The sequence below is a fragment of the Fulmarus glacialis genome, unplaced genomic scaffold (assembly GCF_000690835.1).
Source record: "Fulmarus glacialis isolate BGI_N327 unplaced genomic scaffold, ASM69083v1 scaffold606, whole genome shotgun sequence".
In the NCBI taxonomy this organism is placed as follows: Eukaryota; Metazoa; Chordata; class Aves; order Procellariiformes; family Procellariidae; genus Fulmarus; species Fulmarus glacialis.
Genome location: NW_009218503.1, coordinates 24,766 through 44,825, shown reverse-complemented (window position 1 = coordinate 44,825; position 20,060 = coordinate 24,766). Strand labels below are relative to the sequence as shown.

At 42.4% G+C, this 20,060-nt stretch overlaps 1 protein-coding gene across 1 annotated transcript in view; it reads left to right on the top strand.

Annotated features, from left to right (window-relative positions):
* The window catches only part of LOC104078412 (rap guanine nucleotide exchange factor 5-like), a gene marked incomplete at its 3' end in the record, with an annotated part of 39,368 nt that extends 21,868 nt beyond the window's left edge, over positions 1–17,500 (top strand). The window contains exons 7-8 of the mRNA XM_009580047.1: positions 11,662–11,738; positions 17,375–17,500. Of these exons, the coding sequence (XP_009578342.1) occupies positions 11,662–11,738; positions 17,375–17,500 (203 nt within the window). The remainder of the gene's footprint in view (positions 1–11,661; positions 11,739–17,374) is intronic.
* Positions 17,501–20,060: the final 2,560 nt, after the last annotated feature.

Here is a 20,060-nt window from a genome sequence, read left to right as displayed (position 1 = left end):
CCCTCCGGGTGTGAAGGGCGGGCCAGCCACAAAAGCCCTAGCGCTTGTGTGTGGTTTTGCTCCCTCTTAAGAATGATATTCAGGTTTCCACAATATAGTTAGATACTTTTTAGTCATGCCATTCTTAAATTGACAAGCTCTATTGATTTTTTTAAAAAATGGGTACTTTACATTTTATTTATAATAATATGACTTTTGCAACGTATTAACTTTACATTTGAGATCTTCTGGATTACTTCCACCCTATTCTGACATATATGTACGCATATCCAGCCTTTCCCTTTTCTTTTGCATTGCTTCTGTCAGGACTTAACTGCCTATGTGATTGGCTTAGTATTTTTATTTTAGGGCAGGTGATTCAATATGAAGCAGTCATTGGGGCTTGAGCTTTGCCGACATGAATGAAAAGCAAGCTGTGAACAGCTATTCCTTTTCCCAGCCACTGCGCCATCTCTACAGCACTGCTGTCAGAACTGATTGCGTGACTCGACTCGAACACACTCCAGGCAATGTCAGCCTGGTTAAAAACATGAGAACAGCCAGGCTGGGTCAGGTTAAAAGTCCATCCAGCTCCGATCCTACCGTGAGTGATGAGTGGGGATGCTTAGAGTACAGAAACAGAGCAAGTACAACCAGTCCTTCTTCTGATGTGCGTACTGAGCAACTACCAGTCTGTGCTAGAGGGATTTTTCTGTACCCACGCTGTTGTGTTAGGTAGCCCTTGGTGGACCTTTTCTCCATTAATTTATCAAATTGCTTTTTGAGCCTGCTTATACTCCCGACCTTTATCATCTCTTGTGGCAGCGAGTCCCACAATTCATGTGTGTGGTATATGAAAGCGTATTTTTTCTTGTTTGTTCTAAACATGTTCCCCATGACCCTCACTCTGTTGTGATAGAGCTCTTTGGTGATGGAAAGTGGTGAATAATCCATTCCCAGTTCATCATCACACTGTTCGGGATTTTGTGCACCTCTGTCATACCCCTGTGAGTTGTCTCATTTCCGGGCTAAATAGCTAGTCATTCCTCATACCAAATCTATTCTGTTAAATCTGATCATCTTTGCCACATCTATTATATTATTTTTGAGATGGGGCAGCCAGAGCAGCATGCAGCATTGCAGCAGCATGTGCTGGAGTTGGCACTAAATGAGGGTGGCAGCTTCTTATCAGGGTGGGGAGGTGGAGGGATGTGGGAAGGAGCCCAGTAAGACCCTTTTGGCAGCATTAAGTCTTTTTATCAGCTTAGTTAACTCAGGAAACTGCATCTTTACCATTCAGCCCTTTTCCCCAAGTAGCACAGATCCTTGTTAGACTTCTTGGTAACTTTACTCCACAGTAATTAGCAAAAACTTTGTCATTTGGTGCTATATGAATGCCCTATGTTATGTCATTGGTTTTATTTACTTGTAGAACAGAGTTGTTATGTAGACAATGGAAATCATTACGAATTTGGATAGATTTGGGCACATACATGAAAAATGAGGTTACAAATACATGATCAAAGGTCATTCAAGAATGGAGCAGTTCAGTAGTGTGTTTAAATCTCAAACATATTAAGTATCCTTTGAATTTACAGGTTTTGTAAACCTGCAGATATACAATCTCTCTGGTGTAAAACGTGCAGAGTTTATTATCGCTTATTTTATGCCACTGAAAAAGGCCATAAAGAGGGATGAAAAAACTCGCTCCTGTTTGCAGAATGAAGTGGCAGTCATGTGCCAGAGAGGTGTGCATTTTCTCTTGTGGAAAAATTGAGAAAATTTGAAGGGTGGGAAAAGGTTAGTATCTGTAGGATCTTACTGCTTTTCTGTTTCCCCTTAAGTCTCTTTTCAGTGGGTTTATTTACTTGATTTAAGTAAGACCTTATTTCATTACAACTTTCAATTCCTCCAAGCATCCACTTCTTTAAAGGAAGGGTCGAACTTAGCAAGATGTGTGGAATGTGAGTTCTTCTGCAAGTGTTACTAATAGCATTCATCCTGGAGACATAGCCACTCAAAGTAAAGGTCTTCTGGTAGGTCTTGGTAACTTTATCTTTACTTTTCTTCTGCCTGTTGGAATGTGGTTCAAAATAAAAGTTGCACCTGAAAACATAGCTAGGAATATTTTAAAAGTGACATTGTGATTTAAGGATTTCATGCCTTGAAGTAAGGGTTGAATCATGTTGGCTTCTTTAAGCAATCCTTTTTAAACATTTTATGCCATATTGAAGGGAATGCCCACCCCTAGGGACCAGTGTCTTGTTGCATCCCATGGGATTCTTCCATAATTTCTGAGATCAGGCATACCAAGAAACCGGCAGTGCTTCAGAAGGATAGGATCAGACCCCTTCTAGTCCTGGGGAATGGTGCGCATTGTGTTGGCCGGTCAGGAGCACTATGTGCCACACATACACGCAGCTCTGCTGGGCCGTGGCTGGATCGGTGACCACCTGCTTTGTGCCCACCCTGGGTGATGCTGGGGGTGAGAAGTGCCCTGGACAACATCAGTGAATGGACTACACAGTTATCCTCACCAGCCTTTGTGTATTCAACAGCTGATGTAAAGCAGAATGGACTCTGAGCCTTGGAAAAAGAAGGAAAAGAGCTCCAAAGGGCTCTCTGGTGGGAATTACACTGAGAGGGATTTTGGCAGCTTATGGTCTGGTTTTTGCATTGTTGGCAGAACTTCTGGCATAGTTCTTTCTGTGTGATCTATAAGGCACTCGCGTAGAAGAAATGAGCAATGCGGAATAGCTGTGTAGGTGACAGACGTTTTGCACATATGCAAAAAGGGATTGCATAGTAAGGTCGAATAGACAGCAATTGTGCAAAAAAACAATTCCCAGGTGAATGTTTTGTTTCTAGTGCTTTGGGAGAGGCACTTACAGAGAGTTCACAGAATTTATTTATTCAGAGTCCTTTTTGTTTCCTGCTCCTTTCCTGGCCGTGCCCGGAGGATATTTCCATGGACTAGAGAGCAGTGCCTGTTTTGTTTCCTGCTCCTTTCCTGGCCGTGCGCGGAGGATATTTCCATGGAATAGAGAGCAGTGCCTACGATCATCTAATGGGCTCTTCTCCACCCTTCCAACATCTCATTTCAGGCAACACTGCTATAGATACATTCACTGCCACTTGATTTTTTTAATTTTAAATATCATGCACATGGAATGAATGTCTGAAAGCACTGGGTAAAAGTTAAAGCTTTCTGCATTCAGCCATCGAATGGTTTTCCTTGAGCTGCTATTGCTACAAAGAACACTGCTTTTGTCTGTTCCTGTAGAAATCCTACAGTGTTTGCAACTTGTTTTCCACTTTTTTTCTCCTTGGTAAAAAATTATATGAGTTCATATGTTCACAAAGTGGGTATAAAATGTAGCTTTTCCTTTGTATGTATCACAAAGTGCCAGGCATTGAAAACCAAAACTCCCCTGGCCACATGAATCAACAGTAGTTGATTATCTATTAAAAAATGCCTCCCTTGTTTAGCCGGAGGTGTTTTACAAATTATGTTCTTCTAATGCAGCACCACCTTGGATGAAATACGGGCCTTCAAACCCAGATGAAAAGCTTCAGTTCTGATAAATAAAATAAACAGAACTTCCTAACAAAACCAGTTGTACGATAATGTGAAAAGAATAGCAGCAAAGGCTCCTGGCCATAATCCGACTGAGTTGGGAAATATCGGTGGCTTTACTTGGTATGCTCATTTTTTAATTTACAATGGCTGTATAACGTAGGCGGGCCTGAGTCTCGTTTAAACTGAGGTTTGTCCTTCCTATGGTCATTCAGATGCAGTGGAAAGGAACGGCGCCTTAATGGTGTGTGGATCAGCAAGACCAAATCTACATCTGTCAGCCTCCTTTCTTACTATGCTGGCTTTGCTCTGTTTAGATTGCAGATTCCTACCCTTGCTGTTATCTGTTCCTTTTGATAAACTCTGCAATGAGAGGAAATGTTTTTGCATCATTTTCAGGAGTTCTGTTTCCTATTTGAGATCTGAGAAATGGCTTGTAGCATTGGGACCCTTGGGAACTTATTTTTCTGCGTGGAAACTAGACCAGCATAATGAGTACCCTCTGTGCAAATTCAATATTAGTTCTACACCTAAGGTCAAGCAGAAGTTAATGACCATTTTTTACATACAGAAATCAGTTATGAAACCAACATTACATTTCATGCTTTTGTCATTTTAAAATGAAATAAAATGCTGGAGTAATTTATATTAAATTGATTTAAACTACAAAGCATAAATATCATGAATCTCAGATTAGTGTTTGAGAGAAAATGACATCGTTGTCACTTGTGCAATAGTTCATTCCCCAATTCACAAGCACCTTTATTCCATCCCATGCTTGCTGTGCTTTTTTAGGTACAGAGGTGCTGAACAATGCTGTAAGCGGGAGTCTGTCTTTAATAATTTTTGCATTTTCTTTGTTTCTTTAATTAGCTGATTTACTCAGCTGATTGCACAGCTGTCGGGGCAACACCCCCCCTAGGGGCCTGCCAACTGTTTCAGAGATATGTAGTGTACTCAGTGAAGGGAAATCTGTACACTAATTTGCATATATATATGCAGAAATAGTGGGAAGGAATGAGAAAGCTCAAAGGCAATTTTTGTATTGCTAATAAAAGGAAACATGTTAAGGATGAGCTTAAAAAGCTTTCTCTTTTCAGTAATTTCTGGGAAAAGATTACAGTTTCATGGTAAATAAGGAACCAATTCTCAGTTGGAGGGTTTTATTCCTGGGATTATCGCTGTCTCTTATATGCAGCTTTTGGGAATTTCAGAAGTATTCAGTGCTTGTTGGTTTTCCCTCTTTAATTTGGAAGTAGGACTTGGAAAATATTGGAGTATGCATGAGGACCTGGTCTGGCTTAAAATGGTCCCCAAATCTGAGGTTTGTAAAGCGTTTACTTGCTGCTCATCTTCCTTTCCACCGCTCAGCGCTAGTGCCTTATGTAAGCTAGAGGATCTGGCTTTTAGTTTCCCCAGTGGTATCAGTATGAGCTATTCATTTTTTTCCACTCTGATAAATTAATAAGCATCAGCAAACATTATAACATTGTCAAACAGCTCAGAGCTGCCATAGTAACCAGCCTCTCTAGAGCTCGCTGTGTACCCTCCACAAAGAGTAACAAGGGAGACCACAAGCTCCATTGTTCAAAATAACAATAAAGTTTTCAAAAATCATGAAATTAGCTTAGAATGATGTAATTTTAAAAAAATGCTTTTTTGCTGTTTGTTTCTGAAAAGCTTCATGCTAGCAACTTCCTTTGAAAAAAACTAGAAAAGAAACATGCCTCTCAAAAAATTTGGGATATAAGAAGAATGCTAGAAGTTGTGAACTTCCCAGCAGCTGACAATAAATCAACTGGTGCAGGCTGCTGGCAATTCAGAGCACTGGAGCCTTCCCCCAGGGAATATTCTTGCAGATTCCTGAGGTCTTTTCAACAGTGATGCTTTGACAGGGACAGAAAAACAGGCTATAACCATCCAGCAGGGATGAGACAGTGAAAATCTGTTGGCTTGTCAAATAAACAAAGTTGTTCTGTTCAGAAGTAGGCTCTTTACCACTTCCAAGGTGGTGTGCGTCTCCTATCTGTAGAGGGCACATAAGTGCCTTTTGCTTACTGGCTAGAAAAAAGAGATGCATGTATGAATTTTGATCACACTGTACTGGAAATATTGAAGGGCAGAGTGGTTTGATGTTCTAGGATGTTAGCAGGTTAAAGAACAACACTAAATAATAAATGAACACCCTCATTTGAAACGAAGGAGCATCACTGAAAACATGAGGGACGTAGCCTAAGGGGTGACCGAGCTTTGTATGGCGAGCAGAGCTGCCTCTGGAGCAGCTGTGGGGACGGTGAACTCCTCATCCAGCCCGTGCAGTGTTTGTGCAGCTGGGATCCCGCACGCTCGGGCTGCTCCCGAGGTTATGCCTGAGGGTTTGCGACGTGCTAAGCAAGTTCAGTCTTGGGAGCAGCCCTAGGGCAGCGCAGAGGTAAACTGCATGTCTGCCAAGGGCGACGTTTATGGGCTCCCCGCTCCCAAAAGGCAGGCAATCCTCGTCCCGCAGTTGGACTTCACAGCAAGCTCGAGGGCTGAAGCTGGAGTTGTGCGGCACAAGCCAGCAACGCCGGCTTGCAGGGTGCCCTGTCCCCTGCCCTGCCTGCTGCCTGGGGGCTTGGTTCTCAACCAGGTCATCAAACCAAGCCAGGTTAAAAGTAATCCTTTGCCAATCCACAAACCCCAAATGCTTTACGGTAGTACAGAGAGGGAATAGTAAGTACAGGAGGTGTGGGACAGGCAGCAGTGATGGGTAGCTAAGCTGGCTTTCTGTCCTGGAATGGCCATGTGGCTGCCACCCAGAGTGAGTCGCTTACGGATGGACAGATGTCCCAGCCTGTTCTTCAGGAGCAAAACGGTTAACTGTGACGGCAGTCCTCTCTTAAGTATTTAAATAATCAGCTTTCAAAGTTGACACCCTATTAAGCCAAAGGGAGGAAGTTCACACCTCTCCTGGTGTTATTGTTCCAGTCTGGCTGGCTGCAGCAGCAGAATGACGCTAGTGCCTTGGTTTGTGTTGTGAAGGTTATCTTTGCAGCCAGAAGGGGTAGAAAGAAGAAACTTCATTTATAGAAAAGGAAGAAAGCACAATACAGCAAAGCCTCTGGGAAGATTGCAGGGCTGTGGGTTCCAGGAGTTGGTTTGTGTGTGGATTATTTTTTTAACTGTCCTTTCCACTTTCCACTGGGTAAAGATTCTGCTATTTTGAATAAGACAAAGTATTAAAATGACATAATGAGCATTGTATTATGTGACTTTTTAAAATCTTACTCATCAAACGTAATTAATTTACCTTCAGTTTGGGGCCGTACAGAACAGTGTATTGTGGAGGCACTGCTCTGTGGGTAACCCTGGCACGATTCTTCCATAGGCAGGAGAAGGTCCATAGTGCTGCAAGTGGCTGTTGTGACCCTCACTGTGTGCCAGTCTGTCTAGCTAAGGTGAGCTCTTTAGCATGCCTGTAATGCTCCATGCTGCTCAGAAAGACAAATCCCTTCCAGTGGCTTAAATCTACTTTAAACTTTGTGGCATGGCATTAAAAGCGGGGGAGTAATGATGACACAAAGGATGTGCTCGGTTCCAGCGTGAGCAATGGTTATGTTCCCTCTCCCTTCACACCCCCGTGTGATGGCTGATTCTGCTGAGGTAGCTAGTACAAAATAATTTACTTTTGTTTCTTATTTCTTTGTTATTTTTTCTGCTGATTTAATGAGCTGAAATGGGATTACTAAAGAACAAGGCTCTCCCCCGCAAGAATTCTCTGTTCCAACATTAGTTTACAGAAGAATCTGCTAGCAGAATCTCAGCTTTGGTCCATGGGGGCACAAGGAACTCAGATCAGATGATGGCCTTGTGATCCTTAAGTGACGATAAAAAAATCAACATCCTGAATTCCCTAGGCTAATTTGCAAATGGACACATTTGAACTGCACGTTAGCAAGCTAATGCTCATTTAATATCTTTTTCTTTCATTCATGGTGACCTCTCCTCCAACAGAGGAGAAATGCTGCAGGTAGTAAAGGGAATTGGTCACTCTATGTTTGTTTGCTGTCTGTATTTTTTTTCTGTCACAGGTCTCAAGCCTGAACTCAGACATAACATTAAATAGATACATATAGCTGAGGGTAAACCACCTTTACTTTGCCTGGTGTTGCTGCTTTGTGAGACGTGCTGGGGTATTCGTATCAAGGAGAAAAGCCGGGTTTATGCTGGCGGAGAAGGAAGGGTTTGGCCCAGCTCCAAAGTTCACAGCTTTTTTGTATGTACATGCTACAATTTTAGGGAACTGTCCCAGAATCAACACTCGCCTGGGAAATACTTTCCCATCCCACCCTAACCTTCCGCTCACTTTTCCTACGGTTGAATTTGCAACGTCAAGCCTTTTTATTAAAAAACAAAAGGCCAATTGACAGTAAGTGGGAAATTATCCTTGAATTCTTACATTTTATGACAGAACTTGTATTGCTTGCACAAGAGCCCGAGGGCAGCGCCTGGGCCAATTCAAGGGGGTGTCTGTGAGTTGTCACGGGGTTAGGAGACACACTGTGTATAGAAATACAGCGATAGGTTTCTTCAATGTGTGTGATGACCCCTGTGAACTTAAATTTCTAAATACACTGGAATATTTTAAGAGATTCGTGGTTTTTCTGTATTTTATAGACAAAACATGTAGTAACGTTTTCATACAGAAACCAAGCAAATATAATTAAGGGTTGTTATTTGTCCGTGTGGCCACTTCAGCTTTCAAGGGACTATGTTTTTGCGATGGAAAAAAATGTATGAGATGGTGGGATTCCTTGAACATTGCTCCCTGGGTTAAAGGGGTTCAAATCGTGGCTGGTTCTTATGTGTTTGGATAAGAGGCAGAGAGGACACAAAAATCAAGTTTATGATGGAAATTTCATGAAAAAGAGGCCGGCTGCTCCCTCTCTCCCAAGAGGGCTGCGAGGACGTCAGTATGAGGCCTGGCATTTTTTCTTTTCCTTTAAGAAAATATTTACTGGTTCTTTTCTACATTCCTTACACAGTCTAAACAACACTGAAGCCAAGGAGAGCTGGGTTTTGATTATGAACTTTTTTAGCTCTTTTAGAGTTGAGCTGTGAAATTGCTGATAAAAACAGCTTTTTTTTTTTAAGCTGTTCACTTAGGGTACATCTAAACCGAGGTCGTTTTCTCATCATCTTTAAAATTGTTCATGCTAAAATTGTTCAACACCCAAGGATACCTGTATCCGTTGGGGTTGTGGACATGTACCCTCTTTTTTTTTTTGCCAGGTAAAAGATATTACTGCTCTCAGCCCTGGGTGTTTGCTGCTTGTCACTAGCTCCCCAGCCAGATACAATCCCCTCGCTAATCTGCCAGCCCAGCCAGGTTAGCAACAGCATGCTGCTCCTCTAAGGTCCGCCTGTTTGCTTTGCTTGAAGATGCTCTGGGGTGCTTGCCCTGGCACTGGGCAGGGAAGGGGACAGTTGTTAACAGAGGCTGGTGACAAGAAGCCGGTTGGCAGCCACCAACCTTTTCCCCTGGCACAGCTGTTTGTGGAGCGCCCATCTGCTCAGGCTTGTCGGAAAAGCTGGCTGGATCAATGTAAATCACTTAAACCTGGACCTGTGGTCTTGTTACTAGCAAGGTGCCATTCCTTTAAATGCTGTGATTAATAGCCAGCGTCTGTGGGGATATTTTGCCCATCAGTGGCTACAGCAAATTGATTTTAGGAGAAATCAGAAAATTGAAAGGAGAGTTGGGGAAATGTTGTGTTTCTGCTAACGCAGCCACAGGCTTAAGCGATTTGCAATTGCTCAAACAACCATTTTTTAGCATTCGTTAATGCCTCCTGGCATTGCAACGTTCCCAGCTCATGCTGGTTGTTCTGAATAGCATTCGGCAAATGGATGTTCTGAACGCTGTGTGTCCCCCGCAGCGGCAGCAGGTAGAACGGGGTCACGCACGTGTAGGAGTGTGAAAAAGGATGAGGCAGCTGTTTGGGGAGGAAGGCTGGGAGGCGGGTTACAAGGGAAGGGACTGCACAGAGCCCCAAGCCGGGCTGGGTGGAGCGGGTTGCCTTGGGAAGCCCTGACCTGCACTAGGAAAGCAGGAGCCACACGGGGCTGTTGAGGCAATCGCTCTGGTTACTGCTTCATTGGGTCGCTACTTTTCCAACCCGGGGCAGAGATATACCACAATGTCCCATGCACATTTTGATTTTGCCTAGCTTTAAATGCTGCTGGGATTTAACCCCCATTATACATGCTTTCTGATATAGCTATAGATTGACCCTGTGTTTTCAGCATTCACCTTGAATTTCAGAGGTTGGCTGGTAAAGTGACATCAGCAAACCCACTAGTGAAGATTTGTACCAGACCTCTGTTTTCCTTTGATAATGGATTTAAAAAGATCCCTGAATGGAATAAACTGTATTGAAAAAATGATTTTTTTTTCCCTTTTATAATTACATTTTTATTACTTTTTTTTTTTTTTTGATAGTATAACTGTGGGGGAGGAAAGAAGAATTATACCCTTTATGGCATAGCAATATCAGCAGAAATCCTGCAGTAAAACCAAAATAAATCCATATGCTTTATTTTAGAGGTCAAGAACAGTCTAAAGTTACTTTTAAGTTGCTCGATGCTGCCTAAAGGTTAGACTGCTTTTTCTGCAGCAGACCCAGAGCACCCACGCAGACACACCAAGTGAGACCTCATGGCTCACTTCACACGTATTAGCTCAGCCATGCTAACCTGGTTGTATGTCTAAAGATTCAGGCTGAGGATTGAGGAGAGCTTACGTGAGGGTGGCTGATGAAGGTAGTACCGCTACCTCTACAGCCGATCTGTTCATCAATCAAATCCTGGGCTGCCTCAGCTCACAGACACAGTTTTAAGGCAAAACGGGACTGGTGATCCTTGTCTGAAAACAGTGCTGTGAGCTGTGGCAGTTCAGGCGCAGCCTGACGACCAGCTCAGGTACCCAGGAGTGAAGGAGAGAGGAGGTGGACAGGAGGAAGCACAGAAGCTGAATCCTCCTGCCCATCCGTCAGAGCCATGAGCCTGGTGTTGTTCAGGAAATGGATTTGCCAGCTGTACCGCTTCAAGGATGCTTTTGTTGTCACAACTGCTACCGCTACACTGGCAAATCATTCGATGTGTACACCAGATCAATGATATTTGAGTATGGTGCTTGTAAGTAAATGAGTACGGTATAAGGTAAAGTCACTTCTCATGTGTTTCATCGGGTCTGACCTGCCATGTGTCACATTTCAGAATGGCTGAGGGCTTAATGTCCCACAAAAATACAGTTGGTGGGCGTGTTGACTGGAAGGATATCTTGGGCTATAGGTAGTAAAACTACTTATAGATGTAGCTGTTTGCAATACGGAAGTCTGATGTGTCTCTTCAAAAGTGGTCCTTGTTTCTGTAGTTAGGTAAACTGATAACTCTGGTTTCAACCCATCCAGAGCTTATGTTTGATCCAAACCTTTTTTATTTAAAGTCTGGCAAAACTCGCTGGTGTTAAGCAATGTTAATTGAGCTAAGTTACTGGTTTCTCTTATTGCGCCAGCAGCAAATAACCTTCAATAGAACATCTTCTGCTACCATTTATTTCCGGAGATGACTTTCATGGATAGTGGTGGTGTTTGTAAAGACTGAGATCACTTTGCTTACAAAGAATTTTCCAAAGCTGAGATGAGGGATAAATCTGCTTATTTTGTTTAGTCTGAATTGACCTTCTGCAATATAATGAAAATAAAGGGTTGTCTGATTTTTTTTTTTATTCTTTATGAGTCATCAGGTCTTGTTATAATGAATGGAAAAGTGGAGTTTCCTTAAATGTCACCGTTTTATCAGGACTAACAGTATCAGGAATATAACTATTTAGTATTGCATTTTACTGCCTGGGAAAAATAAGGTATACCCTATTTAGGATTTGTCCAAACCCAATAAGGTATACCCCATAGGATTTGACCAAAACCACTCGATGAGTTAACTAGAAAGCTGAACTTGGAACGAGGTTTCTTGAATGGTCATTCTATTTGATCTAAACTGGGCCATGCTGCTTCTTGTGATTTGAATCTGCCTGCTTCCAATACATTCCCTCTTTCTTATTTTAGCAATTCATCAAAATGAAGAAAACAGCAGTCAAGAAATAAGAGGACTAGAAGAGCTCAAGGATACCTCTGCTGCTCAGGTAAATGTGCAAGATTAATGGCATCTCAGGGACTTTTTCAGATCTACTAGTTGAAGGATCTGCTTTCAGTAGCTCTGGGAAATGGATTTTCCTCAATTTCTGCATAGGGAGCCCGTAGTAAGGAGAAAGTCTGCTGGATCTTGTCTTATGTGACTATTTAGAATAAGATTGATGATTACCCTGGGAATGAATCCCATGATGTTGAAATTGGACAGCATTCTTGAACTCTCTCTTTGCTCTTTTTAGATAATACACATAGCATATACCAGATGTGAAAATAAAATGAGATGTGTTTTAGGAGGCAAGGGCATGTGATATTTTGATTGAATTATAATCACTGTAAGTAGACATGCAATGAAATGAGGATACTTATTAGACACGCTAATGTAAGCGACAACCTTTTTCTTTCCTTCCCTAACTGCCCTCATTTACAACTAAAGCATACTTCTAGATACTGCTCAGAAGAAACTTAACTGCATTTTAGAGTATTTTATTGTGGAGTTGCTTACCCTTTTTAATTCTGTGAAACTTTTTTGATTAATATCCAGTTCATTCAATCATTCAGTGCATGCATTCAAACTGTGCAAGTGTGCAACTATATTGTATTGGTACTGATTATTGCTTTTAACTTAAAATTTATTTCTCCCAGTCTTGACTGTTTTTTTTTCCTTTACTCTTCTTGAAAATCTTGTTTCCCACCAGTTGCCGCCTTTTCTCCTTCCTGTATAGGCAACTTGCAGTTCCTGTCTCTGATTTATCTCCTAACACCTTGCCCGCTAAAAAGCTGTGTGCAAGAAAGACAGGATTTGCACCGATGTCTGTGAGCAAGCCTCGCTGACGGGGTACAAGCCATGTAGCGGGGTCAGCAGTACCTATATCTTTCTAAAGGTAGGGGCTGTCTCGACCACAGAGATGCCAGGAGGGGCTGTAGGCAGCTCTGGTAGCAGACCTGGGCCGTGGCAGACACCTGGAGACTGCAGGCAGAAGAGTTGGGGACCATGCGGATACGCCTACTGCATCAGTGTGTAGCTGGGCTTTTCTAGCATACTCTTCAGCGTAATGCTCGAGCAAGATGTTCAGAAACGGCCTGCTCTTTTCTTAAGTAGGAGCCCTAATGTGTGAAAATTTTGTTACCTGACTTTGATTCCTAATTCACATCAATGTGGGGTTGAGGATCAGTCTTCCAGAGCTCAGCTGTGCATTGCAGAGGTATAGAAAAGACCCAGGGGGAAATACTGACCTCACTGCACAAAAAATCTGGCTTTCTGTTTTCTTTTTTGGGTTTCATATATGCTCAGTTCTACTTGATTGTTGTAGTTGTTATTATTTTTTGAAAATGTTATCATTTTTTTGAAAATGCTTGTTCACATTTATGTCAGAGATGTAAAATGAAAGACTACGGCGTGTGCTCAAAGCTCCTAAGTAGTCAGCTAGTAAGATTACATGGGCAGATTATAAAAAGCCATAAGAATTTATTATTGCGATATTGATTTGCTCAGCTTTTATTTGGCTGGAAACCAGCTTCTAAAATTTGAAAGAATTTAAAATGCATTTAAAATTAAACTATTAAGTGAGCAGTTAACGGAAGTGTTAAGTGCCCAACTGGGAAGAGAGCAGGAGCATTATCAAAGCAGCTCTTGCTCCAGTTTGTTTGTCAGTGCCATAAAAACGACGTCCTGCGAACACCGAATACAGTTTGGTTTAAGGGTGTGAATGATTTTTTTTTTCGCTTTAGTGCAACTGTGCATGTGACTGGAGCAAACCTAATGATCTTTTGAGGCAGTGGCATATAGTTTTAAGTTTTCAGGTCGATCAAAGGTGAAGCCTATAATAATTACGTTGTTTCCACCAGACACTGAAGGAGACAGAGGTGCAGTGGAAAAAAACCAAACCACCACAAACCTCTTCTGTTAGCAGAGTGTTAGCAGTGAAGGGTGTGGTGCCTGCTCTAAACACCGCTCTGCGGGACGGAGGCTTGACTTACATTGGAGTTAGTTGACAAAACTGGTAAAAGTGTGGAAAAAATTCTGTACAGGGATTTTTAAAAGAGAGCATGCTGTAAACAATGTAAATAAAAAATCCCATCCTGTCTGCCTTGGGCTGTCTTAATTCACCTCCATGCCACTGCTAGTATATTCATTTATGGCCTTTGCAGAGGGGAATATTTTCCAATGGATGTGCTGAAACAGAAAATGTGTTGCTTTTCCAACCTCAGTAGTGACTAATTTACTTTCCTTCCCATTAAACTTTTTTATTTCATTTCAAATATTGCATAAACACCTTTAATTATAGTAATTTTGTGCTGTGAATGGTAGTAAAGCCTTACTATAAAGCTCCTTCATTCTTTTATCATTCATTAAATTAAAGCCAGTTAAAATATGCAACTTTGTGATTTTCACCTTCACCTAAGTTAGTACTTGTATCTCTGTTGGTTTACCTGAATTAGAGGACTAAGCATCGACATTTGGGCATGTGGGATTTTGGAGGGTGTGTGCCCGCACAAAATACAACTTGAAATTGCACTTTGCAAGTAGGGTGGCTTGCCTTTACCCTTTTGCCCAACAGCTTCAAAGGTATTGCTTGAAAATTAAATTTATATTGACAAGTGAAAATGACCAGTAATAGGAGACTCTTAACAATATCTTCCCAACCAGCTTTTAGAAGCTGTCATCAATTAATTAATCAGTTGACCTGGATGCTTTCTTAGAAGTATTTAGCAGAAAGATTTATAGTGGAAAGTCAGCAGAATTGAAGAAATCAGAATCAAAAGTGAGGGATTCGTATTCTTCTTCTTAATAACGAAAAAGCACGTTTAGCCTTTTGTATTTCAAGTGCATTCTTTACTCCCAGAGCCAAGCATGTATATCTAACTTGATAATACCTTAGCCCGCCCAGAAAATTTTTAGTTGGCCTTTTATCCTCTGGAAACCCAATAAAATAAGTATTTTTTTCACGTTCTCTGTAATTCTTTAAATTAAAGAACAGTTGGGGAGGAGGGGACATGTTAAAATGTAAGATTTCTTCTTGGTGGTTATTTGAAACGGGACAATATGATTCTTTAATGAAATTGCCAATTTGAATACAGACGGTATTTGTGGCAGGGGTAATGGGTTTGCATCTAGAGTTACTTTTTCCCTGGGGTGCTCATCCATGCAGAAAGCAATAATCTGCTCTGCCTGAACACAGGGCAAGGGGTGAAAGAGAGCGAGGCCCATGTGTTCAAAAAGTTGTCCTTCTCTGGGATGTTTCTTCCACTTGAGCATACTGAAGCCAGTTGGTCCCCCCCCCCCAAAAGTGAAATCCCCGTCCCTCAGCTTAAAAAAAAAAAAGTGGTTTTAACCATTGGACTTTGCTTCATACACAAGATCAATAAATATTATTGATCAGCAGAGTGAGTACTGTATTTCTGCCGATGTCCATCTGACATCTGAAGTACAGGGACTTGTAACCATCTATGCCACTCTTAGGTCATGGTCTGACTTGGCTGGGCATGACATGAAGGTGGGAAAAGTCCTTCCACAGTAGTAAGATCCCAGATCCAGAGAGGCTGTCAATCTTTATAGTCCCAAAGCCTGAATAGTCCCACAGCCCTAATAGGCCATTACACTTTGAGTTGTCCTTAGCCTACAAGCCTGGGGGGATTACAGCGCGCAGGTGTAATAATCTCTGCTAGAAGCAACCCAAAGCCGTGAAATAAGCAGGTTTGGCTCTAGCTGATGTCCCCAAGCCATCAAAGTGTTGTGAAGTGCAGACATCTGACCTCAGCCAAGTCTGTGACAATTGCCTAGGTTCCCTGTGTAAATTACTGGGAAAAAAGAAGAATTTTAGGAAACGACTCATCTGACCATTTTTAAATGTCTACGGTAGAGTAAAAAAAAATTTCCTAAGTACCTCTTTTTCTCTATTGATTAAAGAGAGTCGGGACAACTAGTTCAATATATTGCTCCACATTTGATAAAATCAGTCTCACTTCTGATCTGCAGGTGATAACTGTGTGTCAGAACTGGTTTATAAATCCATGTCCTCGATTTAGAAGATCAGGAGCTAATCTCGTAGAAAATGTAAGGTTCTTCAGGTTAAGCACTGCAATTCCTTATTTTCTTGGGGGATTTCTGACCTTCAAACCAGTGGGTAGGTTCCTTACATGGGAAAGCTGGGTGCCTCAGGAGGCTGGGGACTAAGCACAGGACGTGCAAAGCACAGGCTGTATCTGAAATTCTTTCCTTCTCCAGAGCACAAGTGCCTGATGCAGGCTTTTGAGGAGATGCCTTCATCCAGACTGGAGGAATGTAGGCATGTAAAAATTTCCTTCAAATAATTCGTTAAGGTTGACTCTTTGGATTTGGTTGTGGAACCTCGTTTTTTCCATCAGTGTTAAAGCACTTATTCAGAAAATAGATTTTTTACCCTCCTCAGCTGAAGAAACCTTAACCCACATTTCCCTCTTCCTTCGAGAAAACAGCGGACTGTAGGATGGTTTGGGTGGGCACTTTCACACCTTCAGCTGTCATGGGCAGGAGTTTCTCAAGGCCAAAGGAATGAAGCCTGCATGGCACTACAGGTTAGCGACCAGGGCATCCCTGGCTTTTGGTCCTGACTCAAGATGTTTTATGAATTTTGGAGCAGACACCGATTCAGTTAAACTCAGGATGAACAGCAGAAAGAAAAGGGTAGAGGAAGTGGGGAAAAAAGTTTGTTTGCAGATTGTCTTTAAAGTCATGTGGCAATACCATAGCCATGCCATATGCCTGGCCCTCCCAAGGCATATGCTGTTCCCATCAGGAAACACCTGGGCTAATAAAAGCTGTGCGGTATCATCAAGCCAGGTCTCAGTTACGCAGAGGCTATATCCACTACCGCATCATGGATAGTGATATTAGTCACTGACTTTGCAGGCAGCAATTTAGCCCTCATCAGCTAACTTTGTGATGGGTCTGGTAGGCCTGTATGCAAGCATGAATCCGTCTTTATGTATATACGGCATTCTTATAAAACAAGCAGTGCTGAATGTTATGACAAAACACTATCAGCATAGCTTGAATAACTGGCAGAATATTAGCCAAAAAAATGGTTCTAACATAGCTTTTAAAGCAAATCTCATTTTCTTCAAAATCAGGAGATATTGATTTGTTATTTACAGAATAAATAAACGTGGCACAACTGTCTCTTACAGCTTGCATACGTGAAAAATGGTTGGAGCTGGAGCAGGGGGAGTTGTAGCCTGTTATTTTTAGGAGTGCCTTGTGTTGCGCTTCATTCTTTTTCCAGGGCTGTTCCTGGCTAACTTTCCCATGAGTTTTTAACCTCTTGCTCTTGTTCTCTTATGTAACAGGAAACAGGCTGACAGGAACAAATAAAACACAGCGTATCTGATAGTCACACTCAGAGGAGCGGTTGATTTAGTTAGCCCTGCCTTCGTTCCTCCAAAGTAGATACATTTGGAGATTCGGATGTGCCTCAGCTCCTCTCCAGTTGTTTCCCAGGAGGCAGCGACTTGTTTGTGTTCAGCAAGCGGCACCGAAGTACCGCAAATATGAGAAAACAGATGCGTTTCTTTTAAGGTTGAAATTTGTGGCGGTGTCATGTCCTGGGATTGTGGATTTAAGTATCTGTTTGCTCTTTCTCCCACCCTTAAGGCAGGGGTTTTGTGCAAGCTTCAGGGAAGAGATGACATCGGACGGATTGAGCTGGTCCAGAAGCTGGCGAGAGAAAACTGCCAGTTTTTGCAGGCAGACAGAAAACCACCGGAGAAGGCAGAACAAGTAAGACATTTCTTGTTTGGGTTTTTTGTTTCTTTCTGGTAGGGGAGGGAGATTTAGGTCACAAAACTGAAATAGCAAAGCTGATGGTCAGAATCCAGGGCACACATTAGTCATGGAGCTGTAGCTGCTCTCCTCTGGCATTTACATTTCTCTGAAGTGCGTTCAGTTCAATAATTGTCAACACACTTAAATTATTATGTTGTCATTAACTGTCGGTTACTGTTATTAATATCTCACACACATAGGAAGTAGCATATAATTTCAGGATTCTTTGTACCAAATTGTTGTTAGTGATTATGAAATATTTGGGTTTTAGGGTGTATTTAAATAATGTATAAGGTATATGAGTGCTTCAAGTACTTACTTTAAATTGTCTTAAAACTACTTTGCTGTTGGTATATTTGGATGCAAGTATTGGCTGGAGCTTTTCAGTGTGCATTAAAAAGAATGGTCTGGGTAGGAAATTCAGCAGTTTCTTTAAAAAATTTGTGTTTTCAACCAAAAGTTACACTGAAGAAAGCAGCATTCTGTTCAATGCTTCTGAAAGCACTTATTCAGATGGTAATAACTGGATTGAAAATGCACTAAAACTTGACTGCTTATAGCACAATGTATCCTAATTTTGTTCTCCTGGTAAAGATTTCTATTCTGATTGCATATTCATCTAAAGGTACCCAGGATAATAACCGCAAGAAACAACAAAAATCCCACCTAGTCCTCATGTGTCTTGCTATAATGTATATGTAATTTATTCCATTTGCTGCTCACTGGACAGTAGAAAAAAGGCATGTGCTTTAGAAAAGAAATACTTTTCAGCTCATCTGCATCTTCATTCCTACTGAAGTAAGGCTGCACAAAGGAAAAAAGATGAAATCTTATTTCAGAGCTTCATGCTGTTCTGTTCGGCAGCATGTAAGGTCTAGTCTGGTGTAGTTAAATATGTAATTGTGCATGAGGGAGGAGGGTAATTAGGCTCAAGTCCCTGAGACTGAATTGTTCCTCAGCTGATCTGCTAGCCGTGGACATCTGGCAGAATTTCCATATATCTTTAAACTGTATCAGCAAAGCACAATTAAAAGTTCAGGTGCTTAAGTAAGAAGATTTTAAGCCAGGGAAGGTTTCTAATTGTGTTTCAGGATTTGGAAGCAAGATTACAGATGCTGTGGGCATAGGGGAGAGGGGAATGTCGTGACTGATACTCCAAAAATTCAGTGGATATTTTTGCTGCTTACTCCGGTCATTGCAAAGGGTGATGTGGTGTCAGCTGCAGCTCTGTAGCTGCACGGATTACAGTACAGTTCCAAAAATGGAAAGGAAAGAAGTGCTCAGCTTTTCTTCTCGTTTGAAAAGTATGGTACTTAGCAATTGCTGCTATTTAGGAGATGAGTGACTTCAGTTTAGCAGGAGCTAGAGCAAGCTGCTCGTATCCATGCTGAGTGGTGTAATGCCGCAGTTACTGCTCTTGGGCGAGGATGTGCCTTTATACCTAGGAGGTGGCAGGAAAGAGAAATGTCGCCTGAGAGTGCAGAAGCACAGGTCATTCCTCGTGTGCCCTTTATTTCTGGGTGGGGAGCGTCTTACAGCTAATGCTGGTAGTAACGAGTTACGGTGTGCTCCCCCCACCCTGTTCTGCACGTTGCTGGTTGTTGTAGGGTGGGGGATGATGCGGCTCTTCCCTACGGTCCAGGCAGCCCGTGCCCAGATGTAAGAGAGGCTTGCAGTCCCCGCTGTGGGTGTATTTGCTAAGCCCCCAACCAGTCTATTGATTTCATTAGGAATAGTCACCCAGAAGGCATTGCCGAACATGGGCAAGGTTTGTCGTAGGGTTCTCAGTTCAGCTGACTCAGGTAATTTACTTTCACTGGAAGAAACACATGCTTTGCTGTGGTGGGGGCGGTGGGTCGCATATGTTCAGGAAGATGTGAGCTTCCCTCCCTTCCTCTCCCTCCCTTCCTCCCTTGTGGTCCGAGGGCTGCTCTGGCGCATGTGCAGGTGGCAGGATTTGGCTGGCTGGGCAGAGTTTGCTGCTCCAGGCAGCTGTTCCCTCTCTTCTCTGAGGAGAAATGCAGCAGGCTGGATCGCAGTGAGTACCGCTCGGATGCAGGCTTTCAGACCTTCCCGTCTCATCCTGCTGCTACAGAAGTGATGGCAGATTCATTGGCATCGGCTTACTGCCCAGTCCCTTGGGCTCACTGTAGATGTTAGAGGAACAACATGTTCAGGGTGTGGTGTCCTTACAAAATGATGTGTAGCATGCCCATCTTTTTTTTTTTTTTAATTTTTAAAAGCGTAGCTTACTCTTACATTACTTTCTTAGAAACACAGGGGAATGGGCACTCGATGTAGGCAGTTCTCCACAGGACCCTCATTTCTGAGCAAGTATCCCCGCACTAAAGCTTTCACCAGCTTTCCCTCCTGGGGAGCTCAAACTGCGCTTTCACGGGTGATCTGCCTTCCTCAAAGGGATGGCGTTCAGTCTGTAAATGAGATGTGTGAACGCCCTGCCAGGCTCCTCTCCTGCCCTTCAAGAGCTGGCTAGCCGGGCTGGCCTCCTGGCACC